The sequence below is a fragment of the Phyllostomus discolor genome, chromosome 8, assembly GCF_004126475.2.
Source record: "Phyllostomus discolor isolate MPI-MPIP mPhyDis1 chromosome 8, mPhyDis1.pri.v3, whole genome shotgun sequence".
In the NCBI taxonomy this organism is placed as follows: domain Eukaryota; kingdom Metazoa; phylum Chordata; class Mammalia; order Chiroptera; family Phyllostomidae; genus Phyllostomus; species Phyllostomus discolor.
The window spans coordinates 40,290,076-40,315,409 of record NC_040910.2 but is presented as its reverse complement, the minus strand read 5'-3'; the positions used below and the strand labels follow the sequence as shown (position 1 = coordinate 40,315,409).

At 57.8% G+C, this 25,334-nt stretch overlaps 1 protein-coding gene across 1 annotated transcript in view; it reads left to right on the top strand.

Annotated features, from left to right (window-relative positions):
- The window catches only part of PTPRS (protein tyrosine phosphatase receptor type S), a 95,726-nt gene that overhangs the window by 32,556 nt on the left and 37,836 nt on the right, over positions 1-25,334 (top strand). The window contains 8 exon segments of the mRNA XM_036032231.1: positions 4,984-5,175; positions 12,071-12,216; positions 12,751-12,892; positions 15,718-15,906; positions 17,723-17,731; positions 19,448-19,465; positions 21,408-21,518; positions 23,281-23,292. Coding sequence (XP_035888124.1) covers positions 5,085-5,175; positions 12,071-12,216; positions 12,751-12,892; positions 15,718-15,906; positions 17,723-17,731; positions 19,448-19,465; positions 21,408-21,518; positions 23,281-23,292 — 718 coding nt within the window. The 5' untranslated portion in view covers positions 4,984-5,084.

Genomic DNA, 25,334 nt, shown 5'->3' with positions numbered 1-25,334 from the left:
GGGACATGCTGGCGGGAGCCAGCCTGGCAGCCTGGGCACTCGGGGACTGTGGACCCTGGGCTCCAAAAAGAACCAGTCTCCGACCTCGAATCCCAGCCCAGTGCCCTCCATGCTGTGTGACCCTTGGCAAGCAGCACCCCCTCTCTGAGCTTCCTTTTTTCTCATCTAGCAAACATAAAGAAGCTCAGGGAGCATTTAAGAGGACATGGCATGCTAGGACACCCTGCTAAGATTATGGATTTCTCCCTCTGGGGCTGGGCCTGGCTCCCTGTCTGCCCTGCCCGTCCACTCCTGGTTTTGGGGACAGCACCTAATACAAATTGGTATTCAATTAAAGGCAGAGCCCTTGCCCCAGTCCCAGCCTGTTCCAGGAAGGTGGCAGGGCTGGCCCCGCACGGAGTCTGTTTCCCTGTAAGGGTATACTGCAGCCCTGAGAGGAAAAGGGCTTGGCTGGAGCCTGTCGGGCCCACTAGTGACTCAGAGCTAGAGCGTGGACCCTGCTGGGTGCTTTGGGGACACAGTGACCCAGCGAGGCTGGGAGCCCAGCCCCTGCCCTTGAGAGGCTCCGAAGTCCTATGAAAGGGGCTCTGCATGGTGGGAAAGGCTGCTGGCCCAGAAGTGAGGCGGTGGGGAGGGTGGGGGTGGGGGCGAGGGCAGAGAGGTGGTCCATCCAGTTGTCCTGAAGCCCTGCCGCCAGCACCACCACCCTCCCTGCCCTCAGCCTAAGGCCGGGGCGGGGTCTCCTGAAGGTCAGAGTTGCACAAATAAGCCCCCAGACCCCTTAGGACAGGATGATCCTTAGGCAGGCAGGGGGTGGCCTCAGGGCATCCTCTGGCCCCCACAGACCCCGCCTCATGCGGGTGACACAGCCTGTTTGCTGTGCAGTTCTGGGTCATAATCATGCCTTTATATTCCCTGCTGTGCGTGGGTACACAAAGCCAGCTCTGGGACCATGTGACCCACGCCCCAGTGCCTGGTTGGAATGGGTGCCCACTCGTCCCCCATTGGCACAGTCTAGGAGCCCCCAGTGGTTGCCCAGCAAAGCTGTATCAGGCCCCAAGAAGGTCATCCACTTTCCTGAGATCGCGTCGTGGCCAAGGAACGACACAGTCATGTGATTAAATGTGGGCTCTGGACGCAGGGTTCAGAGGAGCCAGGACCCAGCGGGGGGCCTCAGGCAAGTCCCTGGGGGCTCCTCTGTAAGCCTCGGTTTCCTCATTCCAGCTGGCTGCTGGGAGCAGATGGTGAACAGCCCAGCACCTGGCCCAGAGGAAACTCTCAGCTCTGGGCGGGACCCTCCCTGGCCCCTGGATTCCAGGTCCCACAGCTGCTCCTTTCCTTCCTTCCCGCCCCCGGTCCAGCCTCACTTGTAGCCCGTTATTTCCTGCAACTCCCATGGGTGGCTGTTCCCTTCTTAACAGCCACAAGGTCCCCCAGGAACTTGGGGAGTGCAGCACCATGCAGCCCCAATGCACCTGCCTCAGTTTCCCTTTCTCGACAGCACAGGGCTGGTGTCCCAGACTGCTTTCCTGAAAGAGGAGCAGGGAGGAGGCTTGGCCAGATGCCAACCTGGCCAGGTCACTCCCCCCGCAGAGCTGCCAAGGGCCTCTTGCTGTCCTGTGTCTCTGCCCTGATCTCTTCCCCTCTCCCTCCCAGGACCTCTAGGTGCTGCTGCTTGCTGTTTCCTTGTGTGGATGACACCTCCCCGTTCCCATGCATGCTTAATATTTAGCCAAGTAATGTTGTTAACATTAAGTCTGGAGGCAGAGAGATCCAGGCAGAGGGGACGGCCAATGCAAAGGTCCTGCAGCAGGACCGTGCCTGATTGGTTGGAGCAATAGTGGGGAGGCCCTGTGGCTGGAGCGGGTGAGCCAGGGGGGCAAGGGCAGGGAGGGGAGGGGCAGGTTGTGCACGGGCTGGGGAAGGACCTGGGCTTTTACCCCAAGGGCTGTAGGGAGCCCAGGAGGGCTGTGGACGGAGGAGGGATGGGATCTGATTCAGGTGCTCACAGGCGCCCTCTGGCTTCGGGGCAAGGACAGACCTGGGAGCCGGGGGGGGGGCATGCATCGGCCCTGGGAGGTGGTGATGGGGCTGGGCCAGGTAGAGGCAGAAGAGGAAAAAGGAACAAGTGGGCAGATTTTGGACAAATTTTGAAGGCAGAGCTGACAGGGCTTTTTAATATTCTCTGGTCCCTTACAGGAGACCCTGCACTTGGGGTCTTTTAGAAAGCGGTTGTTGGCAGGAGGGTCCTGGGCTTTTCGGGGACTTACTGCTGTTGCAGCAAGTTCCTCCAGGTGCATAGGGCCTAAGAGACACTGGTGCTTTTTAGCTTCTGTGTAGTGACTGGCCCTCTCCTCTCTGAGCCTGTGCCATGCCTCCCAGCCCCATTTCAGGTTTGTCATCCGGCCTTGAAAAAGCCCCCAATGCTGTGTCCTCTCCCTCCCCACCCCCCCACCCCTGACCCCAGCAGGAGCTCATGGCCTGGCTCGGCCCGCACCTGGTTCAGCCCCATCCTGCCCAGACATCAAGAAGACATGGGCCCAGCGAGGCCTGGGCCACGGGAGCCAGAGGGTAATTTGGAGCTGCCTTATTTAGAAGGCACTGCCCTGGCTCCCATGGGGCATGGAGAGTAGGGGGAGTAGCTGCAGCCGGCGCCCTCCCATACACCAGCCCTTCTGTGCAGGTGGCCCCTGCCCATGCCAGCTGGTGCGCTAGTTGAGGAGACTGAGGCTGGAACAGCGATGTCACTCCCCTGGGAGTCCATGGTAGGCTGGGCGGCCCTGGGTTGGAGCCGCTCTGTGCTGCAGGCTTGCTCTGCTGCCTCAGTTTCCCCGGGGGCTCTCTGAGGCCTCACCCAGCTATCTCACGTGGTCTGAGCCAGAGCCCCCTTCTCAGACGTGGCCAAGCCAATGTGCGTCTGTGGGTGGGGCCAGCCACTGTGGTCACCCTGGCCGCAGCTGGGCCTCCACCTTCCTCATTGACCACTTTCGCTCTGAAAGGGCCCACGGCTGGAATGCAGGGCAAGGGGCTGTGCTCGAGGTTCTAGTTTCCCCGGCCAATCCCTGGTCCCCAGCCGGTCCCCGGTGCCCGGCCAGTCATGTCTGCATGCACATCTGCAGGCTACGCGCACGCCTGTCCATATGCCTCTGCAGATGCGGGGGTCTGGCTTTGCGTGTCTGGGTCTGTTGCGGGTTTGCTGGCAGTGTGGTTTGCTGCCTGCAAGGCCTGTCTCTGTGGCCGGCCTGCAGGCAGTGGAGTCTGGGGCCTGCGCGTTCCGTGTGCGTGCCTGTGCACCACGGAACTCTGTCCTGACTCCACGTTTACGTTTGCCTGCAGCTCAGTCGTGTGGCTGGACTGTGTGCCTGACCGTGACCCTGTGTGTGTCTCTCCTTTGTCTGACTCTGTGCGTGAGTGTCTGAGGTCTGGTTTTGTGCCCGCCTGCACTTACAGTCTGACTGTGTGCGCACGTCTGTTGGCTGCTTCTGGTGCCCTGCCTGTCTGTGGTCTGACTGTGCGTCCATGCCTGTCCATGGTCTGACTGCGCGGGCATCCTTCTCTGGGTCTGGTCTGACTGCGTGTCAGTTACTGTGCAGGTTGAGCCCCACTACCGCAGCCCCCCAGCCCAGCTTGCCACCCTCCACCCTAGGCCATGACCTGGCCACCACCCAGTCTTCCCCCGGGGCCGCTCCGTGGCTGGGCGAGGTGACCGCAGCTGGGTATTTTGGGAGCCAGATGACAGGGGCTGCCCTGTCATTATGTGGCACCCGCTCCTGTGGCCATGGTTCAGACCCACCCAGGGCATGCCCTGGGGTGGGTGCCGGGCCAACCTGGCCAGAGGGCCTTATCCCTGGGTCTCTCCCTGCCCCTCCCGGGCCCTTCCGCCCTGAAGCTGGCCAAAGCGGAGCCTGGGGAGGGGGCCAGCCCCAGGTTCTGCCCATGGAACAAGGGACCCTTCTGCCTTTAGAAGAGTTTAGATTCTTGTGGGAGGAACAGACACTGAGTGACGATTGTTCCATTTACTTTACACTCCGGGGTGTGTGTTGTGGAGGATGATCTTAGTCGTTTCCCAGGCTGTGGGATGCAGAATGAGGTGGGAGGGCTGACCTTCAAGTGGCAAGGGCGTTCTGGAGAAAGTGAGAGCTGAGCGGAGACTGGTCGTGTGGTGGTGGGGAGGAGAGGGACTGCACTTCTGGCAGAGGGCACAGTAGGGCAAAGGCTTGTAGGGGGAGACGGAGCTCAGGCTGTGGCTGTCAGCAGGAGTGGCTTCCTCTGGGGGCAGCGGGAACCACAGCAGGTGTTAGAGCAGGGCAGGGACCAACAGGTTGTGCTGGAAGATCTGACTGTCGGCATTGTTAGCTGGGACCGTGTCCTTCTGGAGTTCCAGGCTGTGGGGGCAGGGGGGAGAAACTGGGTTTTCAGAGCAAATTCTAGAGCTGGCGTTCAATCCTGGTTTGGGGCTCCGCTGGAGTCAGGGGCTTTGTCCAGGTTTGGGGGTTCAGCAGCACCAGAGCCGGGGGCGGGGTGCCCATAAACAACAGACACTAACTTCGCATGGTTCTGGGGGCTGGAAGTCCAAGACCAAGGTGCTGGCACATCTGGCATCTGGTGAGAGTGCGCCTCCTGGTTCAGGCGTCATATCGCTCCGTCCTCACCTCGCAGAAGGGGCGAGAGGGCTCTCTGGGGCCTCTGTTATCAGGGCACTAACCCACCCTCATGATCCAATCGCCTCCCAAAGGCCCCACCTCCTAATACCGTCCACTGGGGGTCAGGATTGCAACATGCGTTTGGGGGAGTGACACATTCAGTCCATAGTAGAGACTCCTTTCCACCCCTCGTCACCCTGTGACCCTCCCTGTTGCCCTGTGACCCCATCTTGCCCATCCCCTGACTCTTCCCCTCCCCTGTGACCCTCCTGCTGCCTCCCCCACGGAGGCCCTCCTGATGCCCCGTCATGGTCTCATGGCCCCTCTGTTGTCTCTGCAGACGCTGCCTCGTCTGACGCTCGGCTCGAGGCCTCTCCGTGAGGGACTGGGGCCGATCCCCCCTCCAGGGTGGAGGTCGGAGGTTGCAGGTCACTGCCAAACATGGCGCCTGCCTGGGGCCCCGGTGTGACGTCTGTGATTGGCCCCGTGGGCCTCCTTGTGGTCTTGCTGGTCGGAGGCTGCGCAGCAGAAGGTAAGAGCTGGGCACGGGGTGTGTGCGTGTCTGAGTACACGTGTGTGTGTGCGCACGCATGTGTGAATACATGGCCTCTCCAGGGCTCCTGGTTTTGCCAAGTGGAGTCTCTGTGCTCCGTGAATGTTACCGAGTAAAATGCCTACTATGTGCTGATCCTGAGCCATTCAGAGGTAAATAATGACGGAATTAACGAAGTGGTGACAGTGATGATGATGACGTCTGCTTCCCGGCATCAACTCTGCACCAAACCCGGTGCTGAATGCAGACTTTACCTGCTTCATCTTCCTCCAGCCTCCCAAAACCCAGCATGTCAGTTCTGTTTACCTTCTGCATTTTCCAGAGAGGGAAACAGGCTCAGAATAGGCAGCGACTTAACTTGGAGTCCCTCACTCCTGAGTGAGCCAGTGTTCAACTTCCTTTGCCGCAGGTAGAAAACCAGCACCCGGGTGGCAGACACACAGGCATCAAACCTTCCAGGCAGAGCCAGGGGAGGCTTCTTAGGAAAGAGAGGGCATTAGAGGTGGGGCTTCGTGGGTGTGTAGGAGTTCGCTGATGAGGGCATTCCTCGTGAAGGTGTTAGCACATGGAGTTTGGGGGTGGGCAGGGCTGCATTTCTGACAGTAACATGGAGAGGATGAGCGTTAGTTGCGGGCCTGACACCAACACCCAGCTCACCGTGAGGGGTCTAGAGGAGGCGTCACTGGGCCCCATGAGGACACAGGTCGGGCCAGAAGGGAAAGAAACTGGGGTCTCTGAGCAGGCCGGTTTTGCCGAATACCTGCTGTGTGGCCTTGGGCGAGCGACTCAGCTGCAGTTTTCACCTGGACTGAAGGAGACTCATGACGTTATCCCCTCCCAGCCTCCTTGTGCCAGGGACACGTGGTAAGACCCTGCTTGCTGCCTGGTACAGGGTGGGCGCACAGCCCCACGTTGCTGCAAGCATAGCAGTTGTTGCTGCTCTGTGAGAACACCGGGACACACACACTTGCCTCGGCCGTTAGCACGTTTTCTCTGGCACTTTCGGGTCAGCTGCCACGGTCCACAGAGATGAACGCTTTTATCGTCCTCCCCGTTACACCGACGGGGAAACCGAGGCATGTCCAGGTTACAGCACAGCCAGGAGGGGGCCATGCTCAGGTTTGAGCCAGGGCCGCCTGGCCCCAAGCCTGAGTTCCTGATCGTGGTATGAAATGGCTTCAGGCTCGAGGCCAGGCGCGGCCGGGCTGCGACCTGTCCAGGTGCCACCCTGGGCTCCCGTCCCTGAGGTGGGAGTGGCGGACTAAAGGTACTAAGAGTTTTTAGTTGTTTTTTTTTTAATGACATGCAGCTGGGGTTTTTGTTGTTGTTGTTGTTGTTGTTCTAAGATTTTATTTATCTTTTAGAAAGGAGGAAGGAAGGAGAAAGATAGGGAGAGAAACATCAGTGTGTGGTCGACTCTCGTGCGCCCTATACTAGGGACCTGGCCTGCAACCCAGGCATGTGCCCCAACTGGGAATTGAACCCACAGCCTTTTGGTTCGCAAGCCGGTGCTCAATCCACTGAGCCACACCAGCCAGGGCAGAGTTTTTAGTTTTTAATTCATTATTTGACACAGGGTGTCTCCCCATGGGCACCGCTGGCACTGAGGTCTGGTCCTTCTCTGTGGGGGAGGCCGTCCTGGGCACTGAGGGGGCTGAGCAGCACCCCTGGCCCCGCCCACTCTGTGCCAGGAACAGCCCCACAGCAATAACCACAGACGTCCCCAGACAAAAATGTCTCATCCCCAGTTGAGTAAATAACGTATTTGCTGCTCGACATCTTGCTCTGCTCGTAACTTCCAGCCTTGGCCATGGCAGAGCTGAGATCGTCCCTGTTTTCAGGTGGGGAAACTGAGGCCCCAAAGTGGCCATTGTGATGAGGGACGGAGGTCACAGACTTCTTCTAGTCCTGGCTCAATCGTGTGTCGTGGGAGGGACTGTGTTCTCATTCATGTAAGCACCTGCTGTGTGCCAGGCACTGGTTTAGACCCCAGGGCAAAACAAACATCTTGCCCCTTACAGAGCTGCTGATCTCTTACCACGGAGACCCTGAGGGTGATGGGAGGGGGGTGTGCCCGAGAGCGAGACCAGCCAAACGGGAGGGGAGGCCACAGCGAGCAGCGGCATCTGAGCAGCCCTGAAGGAGCCGAGGCGTGCACTCAGTGGTATCCAGGGGAAGGGTCCCAAGCAGAGGGACCGAGCCTGGTTTGCTGCAGACGCAGAGAGAGGACGTGAGGCCAGGGGAGGGGACGGAGCAGGGTGTACAGAGCTGTGCGGGCTTGGGGGAGACTTGGGTCTTTACTCCTAGGCAGGTGGCAGCCCTGGAGGGCTATAGGTAGAGGGGCTGTACCAGACTCAGGTGCTCACTGGCACCCTCTGGTGTCTCCTCTGGGGAGGACAGACCATTGTAGGAGCTGAGGGGCGAGGTGGGTGATGATGGAGTGTGGCCCAGGATGTCAGCACCTGGCATGGAGCGGGAGCTGGCTCAGTGGGCGTTCCCTCTGTGGCCCCTTAATTGCTGTGACTGCACGACTGTATGTTTCGGTAGCGGTCTGGAGTCAAACCCAGGTCCCCATCTTCAGGGCCAGGGCTTCTCGGCCCCGGTAGGTGCGTCTATTTAGCAGGAGCCCTGTCATCTGGGGCCCAGCAGGGCACTGTGGGCACCATGAGTGGCACTGCCAGCTTCAGAGAGTGGTCCAGGTCCTTGGGGAGCCATTTCGGGTGGGGCTCTAAGGCTGCGAAGGGCCTGGGGGAGCCGCCGAAGTGTTCACCAGCCAGCGCCAAGAGGAGTGGTTTCCGCTGTGGAAACGGGTCCTGGTCCGGGGGGGCCAGTCCAGGCAGAGCCGGAGGGGCGGCTGGTGGGTCTCGGGCCTGGCACCAGACTCTGCTCTGCAGAGTCCGAAACGGAGAAACCGTAGCCAGGCCTCCCCCAGCCTCTGCGCTGTTGGCATCACCGCCCCGTCTCCTCACCTAAGAAGTGGGGGCCCCTCGAGCCCTCTCAGTCTGGGGGCACACAGCCCCTTTCACCCAGCATGCTGTTTGCAGGGCTTACTAGCCGGGCAGGATCCGGTTGGAGTCCTAGCTCTTTTGCCATTCATGAGCTGGACGACCCCACGTGGGTCACTCACCCCTTCTGAGCCCCGGTTTGCCCATCTGTGGCAGGGGCGTGAGAGCAGCGCTGCACCCCACTGGGCCCAGCACAGGCAGCACTGGCTGGCACACACTGCAGCCACACCCAGTGCGTATTTCTGGTGTCCAGGGCTCCTTTGCCAGGAAGAAGAGGGACAAGAATGAGAGATGCCGAGCACCCACAAGGAATTTTCTAGTGGGGTGGGGGCGGTGGGTAGCATTCTCCTGGGCTGGCTGGGATCCTGGAGCCCTCTGGAGAGAGGCCGAGAGGGGGGAGCCCAGGAGCGAGTGGACCTGGTGTTAATGGGCGTCCAAGTCAAGAGCCCCACTTCCCAAGGGTCACTGGACACAGAGAGGAGGTGTGATGGGGTCCCAGAGAGTGGGGCTGCCTGCACGCTCCCTGCCACGTGGCACATAATCAGGTATTTCAGCCCGTCGGGGCCAGGGCCCTGATGGGGGGCATCCAGGCAGTGGTGGGGACAGAGGGGCTCTTGACCCGGCCTGCCGTAACCTGAGGAGCCTCCCAGGGTAGATGCTGGCCCAGCCGAGTTGGAGCTGCCAGGTGAAGGGGGGAGGAAGGGGCTCCAGGAGGGAGGAACAGCAGGGCTCCTGGGGAGTCTCCTTCCCAGACTGGCGGGTGCAGGGGTGTGTTCCCGGCTCTGACGCGCAGCTGTGTCTCCTGCAGCTGCTCTGCCCTTCCCTCCAGCGGCCCTCAGGGGGTATTGTCCCAGAAGTAAGATTCTTGACCTGGCCACAGTGACGTTCCCCGTGACCTTGGCCGGGGACCCATATGGCTCCAGTCACCATTCCTGAGGCTTGGAGTAGGAGTGGCGGACAGTCAGAGCCAGGGAGGCAGGCCCAGCCCTGGCTCAGTGTGGAGCAAAACATCTAAATCAGGCTGAAGGCCGGGAGGTGGTGAAGAGCACTGATGTCGTCTCGGCGACAGAGAGACCCAGGTTCAAAAGTGGGTGCTGTCGTTTCTCAGCTCTGTGACCTTGTGCGAGGTTGCTGACCTTCCTGAATCTGTGCAGTCCCATCTGTACAATGGGATCAGCAGTCACTGCCTCAGAGGGATACACAGGAACTGGCTGAGGTCACATGGCCGCACGCAGTGGGTCTGCTGATTGTTAAGAGAGAGAGCCAGTGGGGACACTCGGTCACATCAGTGGGAGCAGAGCCTCGAGGGAGGGAGGCAAGGCCGGTCCGATCGCCGAGATGGACGCCCTCTTTTGTTCAAAGCCCGGCCTGAGCCATGGGTGGGGTAAACTGGGGCCTGTGGGCACCCAGACTTGGGACCTGAGGTTCCCTTGAGCTTCTTGGTGCTTCTGGGCAGCCAGAAGTTTCCAGCTGAGCCCTCGTGACCCTTTGCTGATTTGCGGGGCTCAGACCCAGTGTTGCTACAGTTTGAATTGTTCAGCCCCTTTTCTGCCCCTCCTCGACCCCAAACTTTTACTTAGTAGTTTCTCTAATCAGCTCACCTTTTTACACAGTCCTTTAAAAAGCTATTTTAGCCCTGGCTGTATGCATAGCTCAGTAGATTGAACACGAGCCTAGGAACCAAAGGGCGGCCAGTTTGATTCCCAGTCAGGGCAACACGCCTGGGTTGCAGGCCAGGTCCCCCTGGGTAGGGGGCGTGTGAGAGACAACCACACATGGATGTTTCTGTCTTTCTCATTCCCTTCCCCTCTGTGTATAAAAGTAAATAAAATCTTTAAATTATTTTAAATTTATCTTTAAATAGTCCTAGATCTAAAAAAAGTACCAAGATATGAAGCCTCCTTCCACCTGTGTTCAGCCACGTGGTTTCTGTCCCTGGAGGCAGGCACTGCTGCCTTATTTTGATTGATTGATTGCTTTTGAGAGAGACAGAGAGACATCGATTTGTTGTTCCACTTATTGATGCATTCATTGGTTGATTCTTGTATGTGCCCTGACCGGGGGACGAACCCACAACCTCGGCCTGTTGGAACAATGCTCTGACAACTGAGCGACCCGGCCAGGGCCAGCAGCCACTGTTCCTAAACTGAGGTCACACAGGCCGCACGCAGTGGGTCTGCTGATTTTTTTTAAGATTTACTTATTATTTTTAGAGAGGGAAGGGAGGGAGGGAGGGAGAGAGAGAGAGAGATCGAGATCAATGTGTGTTGCTAGGGGTCGTGGCCTGCAACCCAGGCATGTGCCCTGGCTGGGAATCGAACCTGCGATGCTTTGGTTCGTAGCCCGAGCTCAATCCACTGAGCTACGCCAGCCAGGGCTTGTCTGCTGATTTTTACTGATGTACACGCATGGCATATCCAGTCCATTTTTCCCCCTCGTCAGTTTTGTTATCACTCAAACAATAACATCCACTACAGTTTTTTTACCCCTCACTTTTTTTCAATTTGGGATATGTGTTTGTTTGTTTGTTTTAAAGATTTTACTTATTAACTTTTTAGGGAGAGGGACAAGGGAGAAAGAAAGGGAGAAAAACAGTATTTGAGAGTTAAATCAGTTGGCCACCTCTTGCACGCCCCCAGCCGGGGAACCTGGCCTACAACCCAGGCGTGTGCCCTGACTGGGAATCAAACCAGCAACCTTTTAGTTCTCAAGCCAGCACTCAATCCACTGAGCCACACCAGCCAGGGCTCATTACATGATATGTTTTGTTGTTTTTTTCCCTAATGGTTCATCTGAAAAGCATCCTTGTTCCTTTTTACGGCGGCGTAGTGTTCCACTTCATTAACAGCCCAGTGCTAGTGTAATCGTTCCCTCTGGGTTGGATACGCAGATCATCCCCCTCCACACTTTGTAAGTATGTTGCAGCCCTTAAGTCTGCTGGTAAAAACCTCAGAAGTAACTGAATTCATTTTATGGGCTACACTGTAGCATGACTGTGAAGAGAAATCCAGTATCCCTTTGGGCAATTCAAAGGTTCCTGTGAAAAGTCAACAAAAAGGAAACAATGTTATCGAACTCTGGCTGGACATGTAGCTTGTGCTAGGTGCAGAGATGAGTCTGTCTGTCTGTCTGTCTGTCTGTCAACGTTAAAGACACAGTAATTCCCACTTGACACTTTCTTGGAAAGACTATGTGAGGGGCAAAGAATCGGCATGGGCCCAGGAGCTAGCCTGGTTCGAACCCCTCCTCCGCCACCAACGAACGGGCTGCGTGTCTGAAGCAAGTGCCTTGTCTGGTCACTGCCTCAGTTTCCTTACGTGTGAAGTGGGAATTTTGATGGTCTTGTCTCTCTGTGCTGTCAGAAGGATCAGATGTTACTAATCTTAAATGTTACCAACTTGCTTGGTGCCTTGGTTTCCCCATGTGTCTCACCAGGGGATTAGACCAAGTTATCTCCTTATAAGTCTTTTTAGGACTAAGGACCTTTCAGAGTTTGGCTGGTTGCCACTAGGGACCTCTAGGTGCTGAATTTGGGGACCTCAGAATCTCGGGGGTCTCCCCTTCCACTATCCCGTGTGGCACTGAGTGGGTGAGCCCATGAGGTTGTGTCCACATAGGAGCATGTGTGGCTGTTATGTCCAGGTGGTGGTGGTGTGGGGTGGGTCTGTGTAGACCCTGGGTGCCTTGGCAGGGAGAAGGGGACATTCAGTGGCAGCATTTCTTCACCTTCCTCCTCCTCTCTCAGCCCTTCTGTTGGGCCCACATGGGAACTCCATGGCAGGGCAGGGGATGGGGTGTGTGTTTGCGTGTGAGGTCCTGGCCGCTTACCTGGGCCCACTGGAGCCCCCTTCCTCCTGCTCTATCCCCAGAGCTCCCCAGGTTCATCAAAGAACCCAAAGACCAGATTGGTGTGTCGGGAGGTGTCGCCTCCTTTGTGTGTCAGGCCACGGGCGACCCCAAGCCCCGAGTGACCTGGAACAAGAAGGGAAAGAAGGTCAACTCGCAGCGCTTTGAGGTGAGTTGGGGCGAGGAGAGGCAGCCTGGGGCCAGTGTCCCCCAAACTGGGCCACGGCAGCTCAGTCATGGGAGACAACTGCAGGCATGTTCCCCAGACGTGACGTGGGCAGCCAGGGCCCTCTCCCACCCACTCCCAGCCTCGAGACCCCCGTCTGCTCAGCGAGGGCCCTGCCAGGCCGGCTTGGCCACCTTCACATTGTGCGGTCCCAAGCAGGGTTACCTGTCTCCTCAGAGTTTTATCTTACACTCGCAGGCTCACACCCAACACCAGTGCTCACGGAAAGGCATCGGCACACGTGCGCACAACCAGATGTGTGTCTTTCCACCTCCCACACACCCTCACATGCCTGCCACACTTCCCACGCCGGTCATACACCCATATACACATGATATTCTACTGGTACACGCCCAGGCCCAGCTTTCTGCCGCCTGTGCATCCCCGTGGGGCAGGGTATGTCTCGCCCCCCAGTGCCTCTTCCTGGACCCCTGGGGCCCCAGCCTCACCTTGACCTTTCTCCCCTGCCCATGCCAGACGATCGAGTTCGACGGGAGTGCGGGGGCTGTGCTGAGGATCCAGCCGCTGCGGACACCGCGGGACGAGAATGTGTACGAGTGTGTGGCCCAGAACTCAGTCGGGGAGATCATGGTTCATGCCAAGCTCACTGTCCTCCGAGGTACAGATTTCCCCCATGTGGGGGTGGGGGGATGGGGCTCTCGGCCTTGGGGACACACACCAGAGGCATCTGTGAAAGTCTCACTTTGGATTTTCTCTTTGGGAGACCTCAGTCTGCCTTCTCCAGCCCCTAACACCACTGAGCCCAGAGCCTACTGATGGGGTTTAGCAGGCCTTTGCAGCCAAGAGGAGTGTTAAGAGACTAGAGCCATCCTCTTTTTTTTAAACAAATCATGTTCTTCTGATTATAAGAGGCTGACTGAACCCAAACTGGTTCAAGTAAGAAAGAGAATTCATTGGTTCATGTAATTAAAATGTAAGCAGAGTACCACCTTCAGGCTCAGTTGAATCCAGGAGCTCAGGCAGTGTTCCCAGAGCTCACTCTCTCTGCCTCTAGGCTTGTTTTCTTCTCCATCGACTGCATCCTCAGTGAGATGCCTCCCAGGTACCTCCAGGCTTCCAAGCCGCTAACCAAAAGGGAGAACCACATGACCCAGGACTGGGGCACGCTGGGCCAGCTTGACCGTGCCTGAGCCGGTTAGTGCGGCTGGAGGAACAATCAGAGGATTCTAATTGGCAGGGCTCTCCCTGGAGTCCAGGGTGTGTCAGCTGCTTAGACCGTGTCAGTAAGGTGTGGTTTCCCCAAAGGAATCGAGGAGGAGTGGATGCTGGACAGGCAGAAACAGCTGCCCCCCACTTCCCCTTACATTCACACAGGTCCTCTGGGAACACGGCTTCGCCGGGCCGTTTGCGGTCCTCTCTAAGGTGGGCTGGGGGCGGCAGAAGATTGCTTCCTTATTATAAAACAGCAACATCAGACAGCCCTGTCACAAATTCCCACTCAGCTGCTCTCTGCTGCCTTCTGTATTGCAAGGTGGCTTTAGCCCCGGTGGGGGGCCTACAACTTGCGTTCAACTCCTGGCGCTGCCACTCTGAAGCTGCGAGACTCTGGACAAATTCACGAAACACGAAACCCGGAGCTGCAGTCTCCTCTCCTCTGGAGCGGGATGCTGCTGCTGCTGCTGCTGCTCAGCACAAGGGGTGGTTTCATGAGTCAGATGCGCGGGCAGTGCCGCTGAGAGACGCGCAGTGTTCCCCAGGGAATGAGTGCTTGGTCAAGTCTGTCTGTCTGATACGATTATTACTGTCATTGTTGTCATTCTGGCATGAACAAGACAGCATGGCCACCAACCATTCTGCAGCTCTCAAGTGGGCGTGTTGCCCCTGTCACCTGCAGGGGGGCCCTGACCCTCCCTGTTCTATAAGTATGAGCCACTGCGCAGTTGTGTAGGTGGGAGGTGGCCCCACGTGTGGCTCCCGTGGCAGCATTCTCCCAGTGTCCTCCAGGGCAGCAAAGCTGTGGTCAGCTTGGAGCCCTGGGAAGAGGCATCCCATTGGCCCCAGGGAAACCTTGTCCCAGACCCCGATGTGTGGCCTCTGCAGGGTCCCTCACTCAGAAAGCTCTGCCGTGACTACATAGAAATTCTTAATGATGTTTTCATCGGAAGCCCCATCGTCTCCATTTACATGGGTCCTGGAGCCCGTCCTGCAGGGGATGGAGAGAGGAGTCCTCAGCCTGGCCCGCCTGGCCCCTTCCCAGCAGATGTTTTTGCCTGACCTTTCCCGGGCACGGATAGAACAGTGTGCCTTCCCTCGCCCAGTGCCAGCCTCCATTGTAAGGGCTCAGAGAGTTAAAAGAACACGCTGTGAATCTGTTAAGTGCCCTGGGTGTCTGGGAAAGCTACGTGTCTGCTCCCTGCCCCCCATCAAGGCCTCCTTGGCATCCATCTGTGCTCCAGCTGCTAGAAGGACGTGGTGCCTGGGCCGGGACCCAGCCCAGGGTGTGTGACCCAGGAACGCCCGGCCTCCCCAGCTCCAGGCCCTGAGCCCCAGCCCCCGTCCCTGGCTGAACGAGGACGGTCTGAGCTGCTGGGCCCAGTTTCTCCCTGCCTCTCCCTCCCTCCCCTGCCATCTGATTGTGGACTCCGCTCACGCCTCCCACGCCGTTGTTTTAATTAAACTCCGAGGAATAGGGCACAACGTGGTACTCGATGAACATTTTTGTTTAATTAGGAGCTCACAGTAACGTCAGGCAGCCGCGGCCTCCCCCAGCACCCACCCACCTGCTCCCACCCTGGCTGGGGGCCACCCACACTTGCTCACGGGGACCCCAGCAGAATTGCACATACACGGGAAGCGCATACACATGGGACATGTGTGGGGTGTAGGTGCACGCATGGGTGCACGAGCATGCACACAGGAAACAGGAACACTGAGGAATGCAGGCAGACCCAGCCTCCAGCATGCACGGGCCAGCCCGGAGCACCAAGCATTGAGGCCCAGTTATTGTGGCCTGAACCTCTAGTGACGTCGTCAGTGCTAAGGAGAACCACCTCAGGTAGGGTCCTACTGCCCCCCCCACCAGACCCTGATAGGTCCAGGCCCAGTTTGAGGGTTCTGCAGCTGCCATCCCAGCCTCCTTCTGGTGCAGCCAGGCCTGGGTGCAAACCCCAGCCTGTGTGTTCTGGTTGGATGACCTGGGGTAGGCGTGTGCCTGTCTGAGCCTCAGTTCCCCCTCTGAAGTAAGCCCCCTCTCTGAGGAGGGCACAGGCTAGAACACAGTCAGCATTCAGGACTTGGGACTGGGGCCTCTTGCCCTCTGTGCAGCAAGCCCTACGTGGGCCACGGCCACAGCCATCTCATTCCACTGGGGAAATGAGGTGCCCGCCATGGCTCCTGGCCAGGGTGGCCAGTCCCCGAGCTCTCCCCTGGAGGGGTGGCCATGCGATAACTGGGCCCTGCCCCATTTCTCCTGTCTGCCTGCAGAGGACCAGCTGCCCCCCGGTTTCCCCAACATCGACATGGGCCCCCAGCTGAAGGTGGTAGAGCGGACGCGGACAGCCACGATGCTGTGTGCTGCCAGCGGCAACCCTGACCCCGAGATCACCTGGTTCAAGGACTTCCTGCCCGTGGACCCCAGTGCCAGCAACGGGCGCATCAAGCAGCTCAGATCAGGTGAGCGCAGGTGGGCAGGAGGACCTGGGAGCCACAGAGGGCAGCAGGGTGAGGGCGGCAGCTCCAGCCCAAGCCCGTGTACTAACGGGAGACGGAAGGGCAGAGATGACGGGTGGCCACGGAGGCGCTGCTGGTGGGGAGAGTGTCCGCAGAGCTGAACCAGTGGGGATGGGGGTGTGATGGGGCGTAGACTGGCCGGGGTGATGGGGAGCTGTGGCTGATGGTAGGAGGAGAGTTCTTTAATGCCTGAGTGGGCACACAGCGGGCCCAGTGGTGCCCAGCGATGGGGCTGTGGAAGCCCCAGGGGCACGGTGTCTCTAGTACCCAGCAGTGGGTTCCCAGCAAGGCTCAGGTAGTTCCAGGTGATAGAAAGCCACAGAGGATGGTGGCTATCTGCAGTGTCCCAGCAGTGGGGACACGAAAGGGGACAGGCAGCCAGAGGTGATGGGGGGCCATCTCCAATGCCTAACCACTGGGTTTATAATGGGGGGCAGTCAAGGTATTGGGGAGCCATGGGAGGTGACATAGGGAGAGTGTCTCCGATGTTCAAGTAGTAAACATCTCCACAGGAGATAAGAGCCACAGATAAGGTATGGAGAGCCATAGAGAGCTGCAGGGATAGAGTGTCTCTAAGACTGAAGCGGCTGAGGAGGTTACGGAGCAAAGACAGGCAGCCTAGCCTGCTTGTCTAGGGCACGGCTGGGCTAGGGGGCCTTGGGACAGAGCACAGTGACCCAGTCACCTCAGGGGTGGGTGGCTCCACAGCTGTGTCTCAGCATAGCACCCACGTGCCCTGTGAGTCCACGTGTCGGGGGGATGCTGTGTGTGTATTGTGTTCATTTCCCCCCCGCTTCACGCTGTGTCCACATGTGTGTGTCTGGGCCCCTGTGCCGGTTGGATCGTGGGCGCATGCAGGCCGTGCCATTGGCACGTGGGTTCGGCCCCCGCCCCCGGGCAGAGCTGCTCTCTGCACGTCTCAGCCACCCGTATACCCACGTTACCATTCCTCCCTGGGCAGGCTCCCCACCTGCACACATCTCGGGCCCCAGCCCCCAGTCCTTGCGTGTGCAGACACACGCTGTAGGGTTGTGGTCATGTGTACTCACACGTGTCAGTCTGTTGTGAGTACACGCGTCGGAATGCATCTCCTTTTGCTCCTCTCTCCCCTTCCTCTGAGGATCCGCCTCGGACCGCCCGTGCCCAAAGGCCTCCCAGTCGTCCCCGGTGCCCCTCACTCACCCTCTGACTCACTGCCCAGCTGCAGCTTCCAGGGGCCTCTCTGCCCACCCGTGCTCTCTGCTCCCCTCCCCGGGGAAGACCTTGGCTCCGGAAAAGGGCAGACATCCAGCCCAGAATTTCCACCCTGGGGAGAGAGCCTCACCCCTCCTGATCTGTCTGGGGATACTTGCAGCTTTGGGGGTTCAACTGGGGGATGATGGCAGCCTTGGGAGCCCAGTTGCTTTTCTGTTGGCTCCCAGCGTCACCTCCCCAGTACAGGGAATCCCCTGAGATCACAGACCTTAGGGCCGGACAGCCCAGGTCAGGTGTTAGCTATGTCCTAGAGCAGGTCCCCTCTGGGTCTCGGCATCCTTGCAAAGTGTGCCTGCTGCTCCCTGACCTCACTGTGAGGGCCCAGGACGGAATGCCTGGCACGTGATGGTGCGCAGTGAGCAGCAGCTGCTTTATTGATCGTAATAAATCTGATCATCCTGACTTCCCGCTCCCCACCCTGCTCTCGTGAGTATACTGGCTTCTGCATAACCACACATTAATGATCCTGTTCTCTCTTTCTCGTCTCTCTGTTGTAAACATTCAGAAACCTTTGGTAAGTCTCACTTCTTCACCGTGTCAGCAACTAACGTTCCCCCTTCAATCCCCTGCCCTGTCCCCCCAGACTAACAGCCACCGTGACAGTAACTGTGACCCACTCTACGTGGCATGTTTACTAACCCAGTCCCCTCTGCCGGCACTCCCCACTGACCACTGAGTCTTTCCCAGCCAGGCACCAAGGAGCTACAGAGAGAGGACCCCAAAAGGAAAAGAGGAAATAGGCAAGGCCACACCGGGTCATTCCAACCCCAGAAGGGAGGCTGAGGGGAAATCAGGGGCATTCTGAGCTCCGCATGTAACTGTCCACCTGCTCCATTCTGCGCCATGACACTGCTGGAAAATGATGAAGTTACGGAAGTTTCGAGGGCCAGGGCTGGAATGAGAAGGAAATTTTCTAGCAAGGCTGGTACTGGGCACTACTCATTCTCTTCCCAGTGTCTAACCTGAATTCCCTGAAACCAACTGCTGGGCTAATTCTTACTAAGGTGAGAATGACTGATAGTGGCCCATGATTTTTCCTTGTCTTCCTTGGGGTACATCCTTTTCTTCTCAATATAGTGGCCATGGGCTATTTGGCCATCTTCGGAAGAAGCCTTGTCCTCTAGCCTCTGGTGTCTATCATCATAATCCACATGTCGTGAAAGACTCCAAAGCTGGGGCTGACCCAGCTTCCTAACTGCCCAGGATTCTAGTTCCGTACATTGCAGCCTTAGCAAATTTCCATTTCCTTTGTGTAAAGAAGAGAGAGTGGCCTTGCTGGGTTGCAGATTTTGTAAGAGATAACGTGGGGGCCCAAAAAGTTCAGACTAGAGGGTCCCCAGCCTGGTAGACTGGCAAGCAGGATCCAGGGCCCACCCCTGCCCTTGACTCATAGTGTGACGGTTCCCTTAGCCCATCCATAAGATGGGCCTGGGCCACGAAATGGAGCTGTTTTCTCCATCCTTGACAGCTTCTGTGCCCTGGCCTTGGGGTCCCTTTGTCCTCGGCAGGGTTATCAGCTGTCATCAGGGGTGGGGGGGGGGGTGGTCCCCAAGAAGGTGAGCTGAGGGTGTGACACTCCAGTCCGGGACCTCCTTTTCCTGTCTGACTGAGGTGTCCCTGCCCCCAGTACCCAGGTGGCCCCACAGATAGCCCTTCTTTCCTCTTTTCCTTTTGGAAGTGAAGGAGGCTGCAGGGCCCTCCCTCTGCCCTTCATCCCCTCTCACCGCCCTCCCCTGTCTTTCCTACCTGGCCCGTCTGTAACTCCTCCCCCTTGCTTTATCAATGCCCGACCCTGGGGCACTAACTGGTCTCCCACTGTCTCTAACAAGATTCCTGAGACCCCTGTGGCTCCCTGCCCCTCCCAAGAAGGAAAGAAGGAAGGGAGGTCCTGGACCTCCCTCCCTCAGCCCAGAAGGAAGGCAGCCAACAGGGCCGGGCCGGGCCATAGACCTTCCTGGGGCACAGTGATGCCCCTCCTTCCCCAGGAGATTCCTGCCTCGCCTGCGGGAAGCCCTCCTGATTGACAAGCGCCCAAACCCACCCTGCTCCTGGGAGCCTTGCCTCCTCTTCCTCAGCAAGGTCTGCAGGGTCCTTAGACCTGGGCTGGCCTGGCTCCACCGGGGTCAGAGTGGACAGGCCTGACTCAGGGCCCGGCCTAGCCTCCTTGGGGCCCCCGGCCCCCCAGGACTGCCTTCTGTCATTCACCTGACTCTCTCTGCTTCCCTTACAGAAAGCACTCCGATCCGAGGTAAGAGGCTCTTTACCCACCCACCCACTCACGCTCTCGCTGCCCACCCAGCCCCCCAGGCTCCACGAGGGGCTGCCTCAGGCCCCCCTCCACGTGTCTCCTCCTCGCCACCCTGCCCAGTGTTCGTCCATTCTCTGTGTCTGTGTGGCCGCCTGTGGCTTGGGGGCTGAGTCTGGCCATAGCGGCTCCTCAGGCCGCCTGGCTGCAAAAAGAGGGCTGTCTCCTGCTCGGGAAGGGGCAGCGCCTCCCATGCCCACCCACGGTGCTGGAAGCCACGTTTGTGGGCATTGCTCTGTGTGCAGCCCTTGTCATCTGTCTCCAGCCTTGGTTTTCTCATCAGTGGAATAAGCGTGTGGAAGGGGTCTTCCAGCTCTGAAGCTGTGATCCAGGGTGGGGTCCAGCATGAAGGAGCAGAGAGCCAGGCAGTCTCAGAGGCCAGGTCTGACGTTAGCCTCTGGGCGCTGCCCCGGAGAATAGACTAGAATAGACCTGGATAGGAGACCCAGGAAAGAGTCTGTCTAATCCTGGAATTACCACAAAATGCTATGTGACTTAGAGCAGCCCGTCTGCCCTCTCTGGGCCTCCATAGCAATACCTGCCTTCCTGCTCCCCAGAGCCTTGAGGTCCGGGGAAAAGTAGCAATGTTCTATGGGGCAGACCCTCATCCACCTCCCAAGCGAAGTGTCCCGTGTAACTCCCATGGGGCAGCCATGAACAAAGCTAGGAGGAGGGGTCTGTCTGGGAGCTTGGACTGGATTTTCAGACTCTTGGTGCCAGGGACTCTGGCTGAAGCCTGGGATTCTGACACACTGGGAGGTGCTCACTCATTTCTGTTTACAGGTCAGCAAGCACCTGAGTCCAGGCCTGCAATTCAGACGTACTTAGAGACATTCACTCATCTTTATTTACCGTGAAAATGAGGGATGGCCCAAGGGTTTGGTTTCAGGTGTTCTTGGGAAAAGCCTGGGCTCATTTCACTTGCCCGCGGGCACTGTAGTGCTCGATCCAGGCCTGTGCTTCCAGGCGTTTTTAAGAAGTTTCATTCGTTCTTCTGTGTTCACGGAGACGTCTGCTTCGGGCCTGCGATTTCTGACATGCTGAGGGGGAATCAGCCCTATTTTCATGTACCTCACGGGCACCGAGGTCTGTGATTTGGGCCTGCGCTTTTAAATATGCTGCAGAAAATTGGGCTGCTCTTTAAATTTTTACTCATACATGGCCCACAAATTCTTTGATCTAGGCTTGTGACTTCAGACACACTTGATGTACGTCAGTCTCCATGTCCTTGATTGTAGCCATCATCACGGGCAGCCAGTCCTGTTTGACACTTGGCCCCAACACCCGTGATGAGCTGCAGCCCTGCCTGGGTTGACTTACGGGCACTGAGGGCTTTGGGGCCCGTGATTCCGAACACGCTTGAGGAACCCAGGCCCGTGTTCACTTCCACAAGCGCCCTGGGCGGGACCATCAGTGCACCCCCCAGCTCCCTGACTTGGCGCGTCCCCTGGGCTGGGAGGTCCCAGGGTCTCTGGGAAGACTGCTGCGGGTACGAACGCTGACCCCGCCCTGCCCGTTAGCCTGGGCGGTAGCCCGCAGAGCTTTCGCAGACATACCTTCGTGGCCCACGCTCCCCAAAGTTCTGAAGTTCCCCTCTGCAGCCCCTTATGAAGCCCCAGCCCCGTGACCGACTGCTTTCACAGCGACAGTGGAGGATTTCTGGGGAACGTGACGTGTTCAGAACAGCCCAGGGCCAGACTCAGGGTGGGGCGAGACAGGCAGGGAAGCACCGGCCCAGCTGGGGCTTCCAGGCCAACTCAGCTCTTTCACCTGCCTCTCTGGCCCAGTGGAACCAGAGATGGGCCAGCTGGGCCTCTGGGAGAGCCCTTCCGGCCCACCCCTGGCCCTCCCCTGACTGGCTGCGTTCTCTCCCTTCTCCCCACAGGGGCTCTGCAGATTGAGAGCAGCGAGGAGACCGACCAGGGCAAATACGAGTGCGTGGCCACCAACAACGCTGGTGTGCGCTACTCCTCCCCTGCCAACCTCTACGTGCGAGGTAGGGAACGCCGTGTCCAGGTCGGAGGCAGGGACCCGCCCCATCCCGTCCCCCTCCCTCCTTGGGCTCACAGCCTCCGGGCTCCCCTGTCCCCTGCAGACCTGAGCAGGAGGGCCTCCCTGGCTGGTCGTGGCAGTACTGTGGGCCAGGTGGCATCCCTCTCCGGATCTCAGTGTCCTTGCCGGCAAAATGGGGGCAGCTTAAGCCCCCACCCCTGTGCCTTGTGATGGACGCCCAAGTGGGGTGCAGGTCTTGGGGGTGGCGGCAGGAGGGAACAGGGCAGGGCCGGGGGAGGGCTTCAGTCTTGAGCCTACAGGGCCGGGGGAGTCTGCAGGCCTCTGCCCCACCCCGCCCACCCACCCGAGTCAGCTTCTTCTGTGGTGTGTCGTGCGTGCCTCCCCTTGTCATGTGCTCGCTTTGCTTCTCCAAACTCCGTGGCCTCGTAGCTCGCCTCACCGCCCCCCCCTCCAGCACCCTCCATCTAAGAATCGGGGACAGGTCTGCGAGGGTGCCCCCACCACCGGCCCCGCACCCTCATCTTCCCCGGAGCCCGATGCACCCTCTCCTGGTCGCCCTCAAAAAAGACCCGCGTGGGCCCCGGCCAGCCCTGCGCCTGGTGCTCTCTCCAGGCGGGCAGCCAGGTCTGTCCCGCCCAGAGGTGTGGACTTTGTAGCCCCCACCCCCCACCCCCAGGGATGCCCCAGGGAGCATCTACACACACTTCTTTTTGGCTCCCTTGGTGTCCCCTCAAAGGTCCTGGGGGCTTCCCCTGCCCCTAGATGCATCTGCTGACCCCTTGCCCCGTTGGTTCTCTTCAGTCCCTTCGTAAAGTTTAATCTGCCCCATCCTCCACTATTTTTGTTCCTCTGTCTCCCACCTCCTGATGGGTGTTTCTGGTCCTGTTTGTGGAAGGAACAGCTTCTGCCTGCCCGGAAATGGCCCCATCCAAACCCCGGGGCTTTCCCGTCGGCTCGGCACACTTGGCTCCATCACGCTCCTTCTCCAGGCCTCAGTTTCCCCCATTCGGCATAACCAGCTGGGCAGCCCCTCCCTTACCCATGGCCCCACCAAGTGCAGCCCCACCGGCCCTGAAGCAGCTCCCTGGTTCCGCACCTTGGGTCCTGCATCTGGCCTCTGAGGAGGAGGCTGCATGGAGGGAGGGGACGGGGACGCGGTCGGGCAGGCGGGCAGGGGGCACGTTTGACCTGCTGCCACGGCCCCTCTGGTGAGTTCCAGTGCGTCCATGCCTCCAGCCGACGCCTCATCTAACCTGCTGACTTTTCTGCACACACCTGGGGTGGGGATGAATGAGTCTGGCAGAGCTCAGGGGCAGTGTGGATGGCAGGAGTGGGCAGGGTGGGGGCGGGGCCTCTAGCGGGCGTACGACAAGGGAGGGGGCCCTCTGTGTCCTCAGCCCCCCCCCGGAGTGGGGGTGCCCGGCATGTGCCTCTTTCTGTTGGGGGGGGTCCAGCCTCCCAACCTTTGCCTGGGTCTCAGATGCTCCAAAATTGAATTTAAAAAAAAGAATCGTGGAAGGCAAATGTAGACTGTGTTTGTCAATGAAGGAGTGGAGGAAAGGAAAAAGGTCATTGCTGTTCTTTTCTATTTTTTAATTTTAATTTTTTTTTGGTTTAAAGAAAAAAACAAACTATTGCAGCTTTTAGCCTTGGGAAGTCCTCTTTTTACTCTCTGTATCTCCCCTATTTTTTCTCTTCTCCCCATGTCATTGTGTTCTGCATCAAACCCCCTTTACATCCCTCAGAGCTTCGAGAAGGTTGGTGTGTTTTTTTCTTTTTTACTTTCTTTACCCACATTTTTACATTCTGAAAGTGACATGCACACACATGAAATACACACAGACATGCGCACAGACAGCCACAGACACGCACGTGGAAAAATGAACTAAAAAAGTAAAAACAATGGAATATAAACAATAAGCGCAAAGCAAACAAAACAAAATGAAAAACCGCCACGCGAGAGCGAAAACCCAGAAAGACACAAAAATCTCAGCCGCGCCCAGCCCGGCCTAGGGCAGGCCGCACACATGCGATGCTTGCATTGTGGTCGCCTCTTTGCATCCGTTGGTAATGTTGTTGCTAAGTTTTTTGCACTCCTCGTCGTCATGGTAACTTGGGCCTGATGCATGCTGGGAGAATGTAAAAATTTCTCTGCATGCCACTCTTGTCAGTTCGGTTTGGTGAATTCTCAACGCCTTCTGTTGGAGTGTTTCTCGTCTTCTGTTCCGTTTTTCTCTTTTGGTTTTCTTCATTTTCCTTTTGTTATTCCTTTTATTTAATTATGAGGGTTTTTTTCTGTTGTTTTGTTTCATTTTAGGGGGGAAAAAACCGATCTGTTCGTTATTTTTTCCCCCTCCCATTCCCGTCACCCGGCCCCTTTCTCCTCCAAAGCGTTTTGTCTTTGGTTCTGTCTTGTGTTTCCGTGCTATTTGGTTTCGGTTTCTTGGGCTGAGCTGTTCTGTGGTTGTTCTCCAAACGCATTGTGATTTAAAAGCCAGTGTTCCTGTCCCAACTACTATCTGGGAGGGCGGAAGGGGTCCCACAGCTGGGATGCTGGGGCAGAAAGTGACCACTGGGCTCAAGGGTGGGAGGGAGGGGGCATAGACAGCTGGTGGCACGTGGTCGTCGCCGGGGTGGGGTGTGTGGGGAGGGCAGCCCCATTGGCTTGACCTCACCGGCCAGCCCCCTTTTGCCAGGCCCTGTCAGGCATCGATGCTGGAAGGGGACTTAAGCAAACACATTCCCATTCTTCTGCCTCAGCATGAGACCGCCTCCCACCCTCCCAAACAACCCAGCTGTGAATGGGCCGTCGGGCACTTTGAGTTCTTGTTCAATACAGTGGCAAGTCCAAATGCGGGAAATGGCCACCTTAAACTGGACCATCCTCCCAAAACCATGCATGCTTGGCACATAGGCAGCACTCAGAATGGCAGCTGGTATGACGACTTCATGGGTCCTGGCTGGGCACAGATACGGAACGCCCATCAGAAAATGTAGCATGACAGACTTTGGAAGAAATACTTAGAAGGCTATCCTGCCTTTTAGTGTTATGCCTTCACCTCCCAGGTGATGTTGGCTGATTCCCCCACCCCCTCACAGGCTCTGGGTCTAGTTACAGGTGTCTTTTGTCCAGCAGTACTGCATGGTCACTTTCTGAGTACCTGAGCATCAGAACTGTGGACTTCCGGAGAAAACCCAGGGGAACTTTGGACACAGCCTCTCCCCCTCCTCTTCCCTCTGCCTCCCCGATTCTCTCTGCCTCTCTCTCTCTTTCAGCTTTCTCTCTCTCTGTCTCTCTCCGTCTTGCAGACCTTCGGAGATGCACGCTCCCATCATTTGCTCCCTTCCTTGAGTAAAGGCAGGCCCTTGAGAGTTCCACTTCAGCCCCCAAAGCAGCCTCCAGTAAAGTCTGTTTAGGTTTCTAATCTCCAGCCCCCAGCTGCTACCCAACAGAGATGATAATTGAGGGCAGAGGTCAACCTCTTTGGGGGTCACCTGTTCCACTCTTGTCCCTTATCTGCCTTCATTAAACTCCCAATTATTAAGTCTAATTGTCCAAGTTGGCAAGAGGAGTTTAGATGCAAAAAGAGGGGGTAAATTTCCCTTGTCTCCTCTTTAATCCAGTGTGCGAGCTGCCAGGCTGGCCCTCAGGGAGGTCCCACAGATGGAAGAGAGGGGTCTCCCAGCCCCTCCATCAAAGCTGGGTCCCAGTGGATTGGAACTGAGAGGTAGCTGAGGGTCTCTGAAGACCACTTGGATTGGGGGGGGGCAGTATAGCCTAGTGATGAGAGCAGAGACT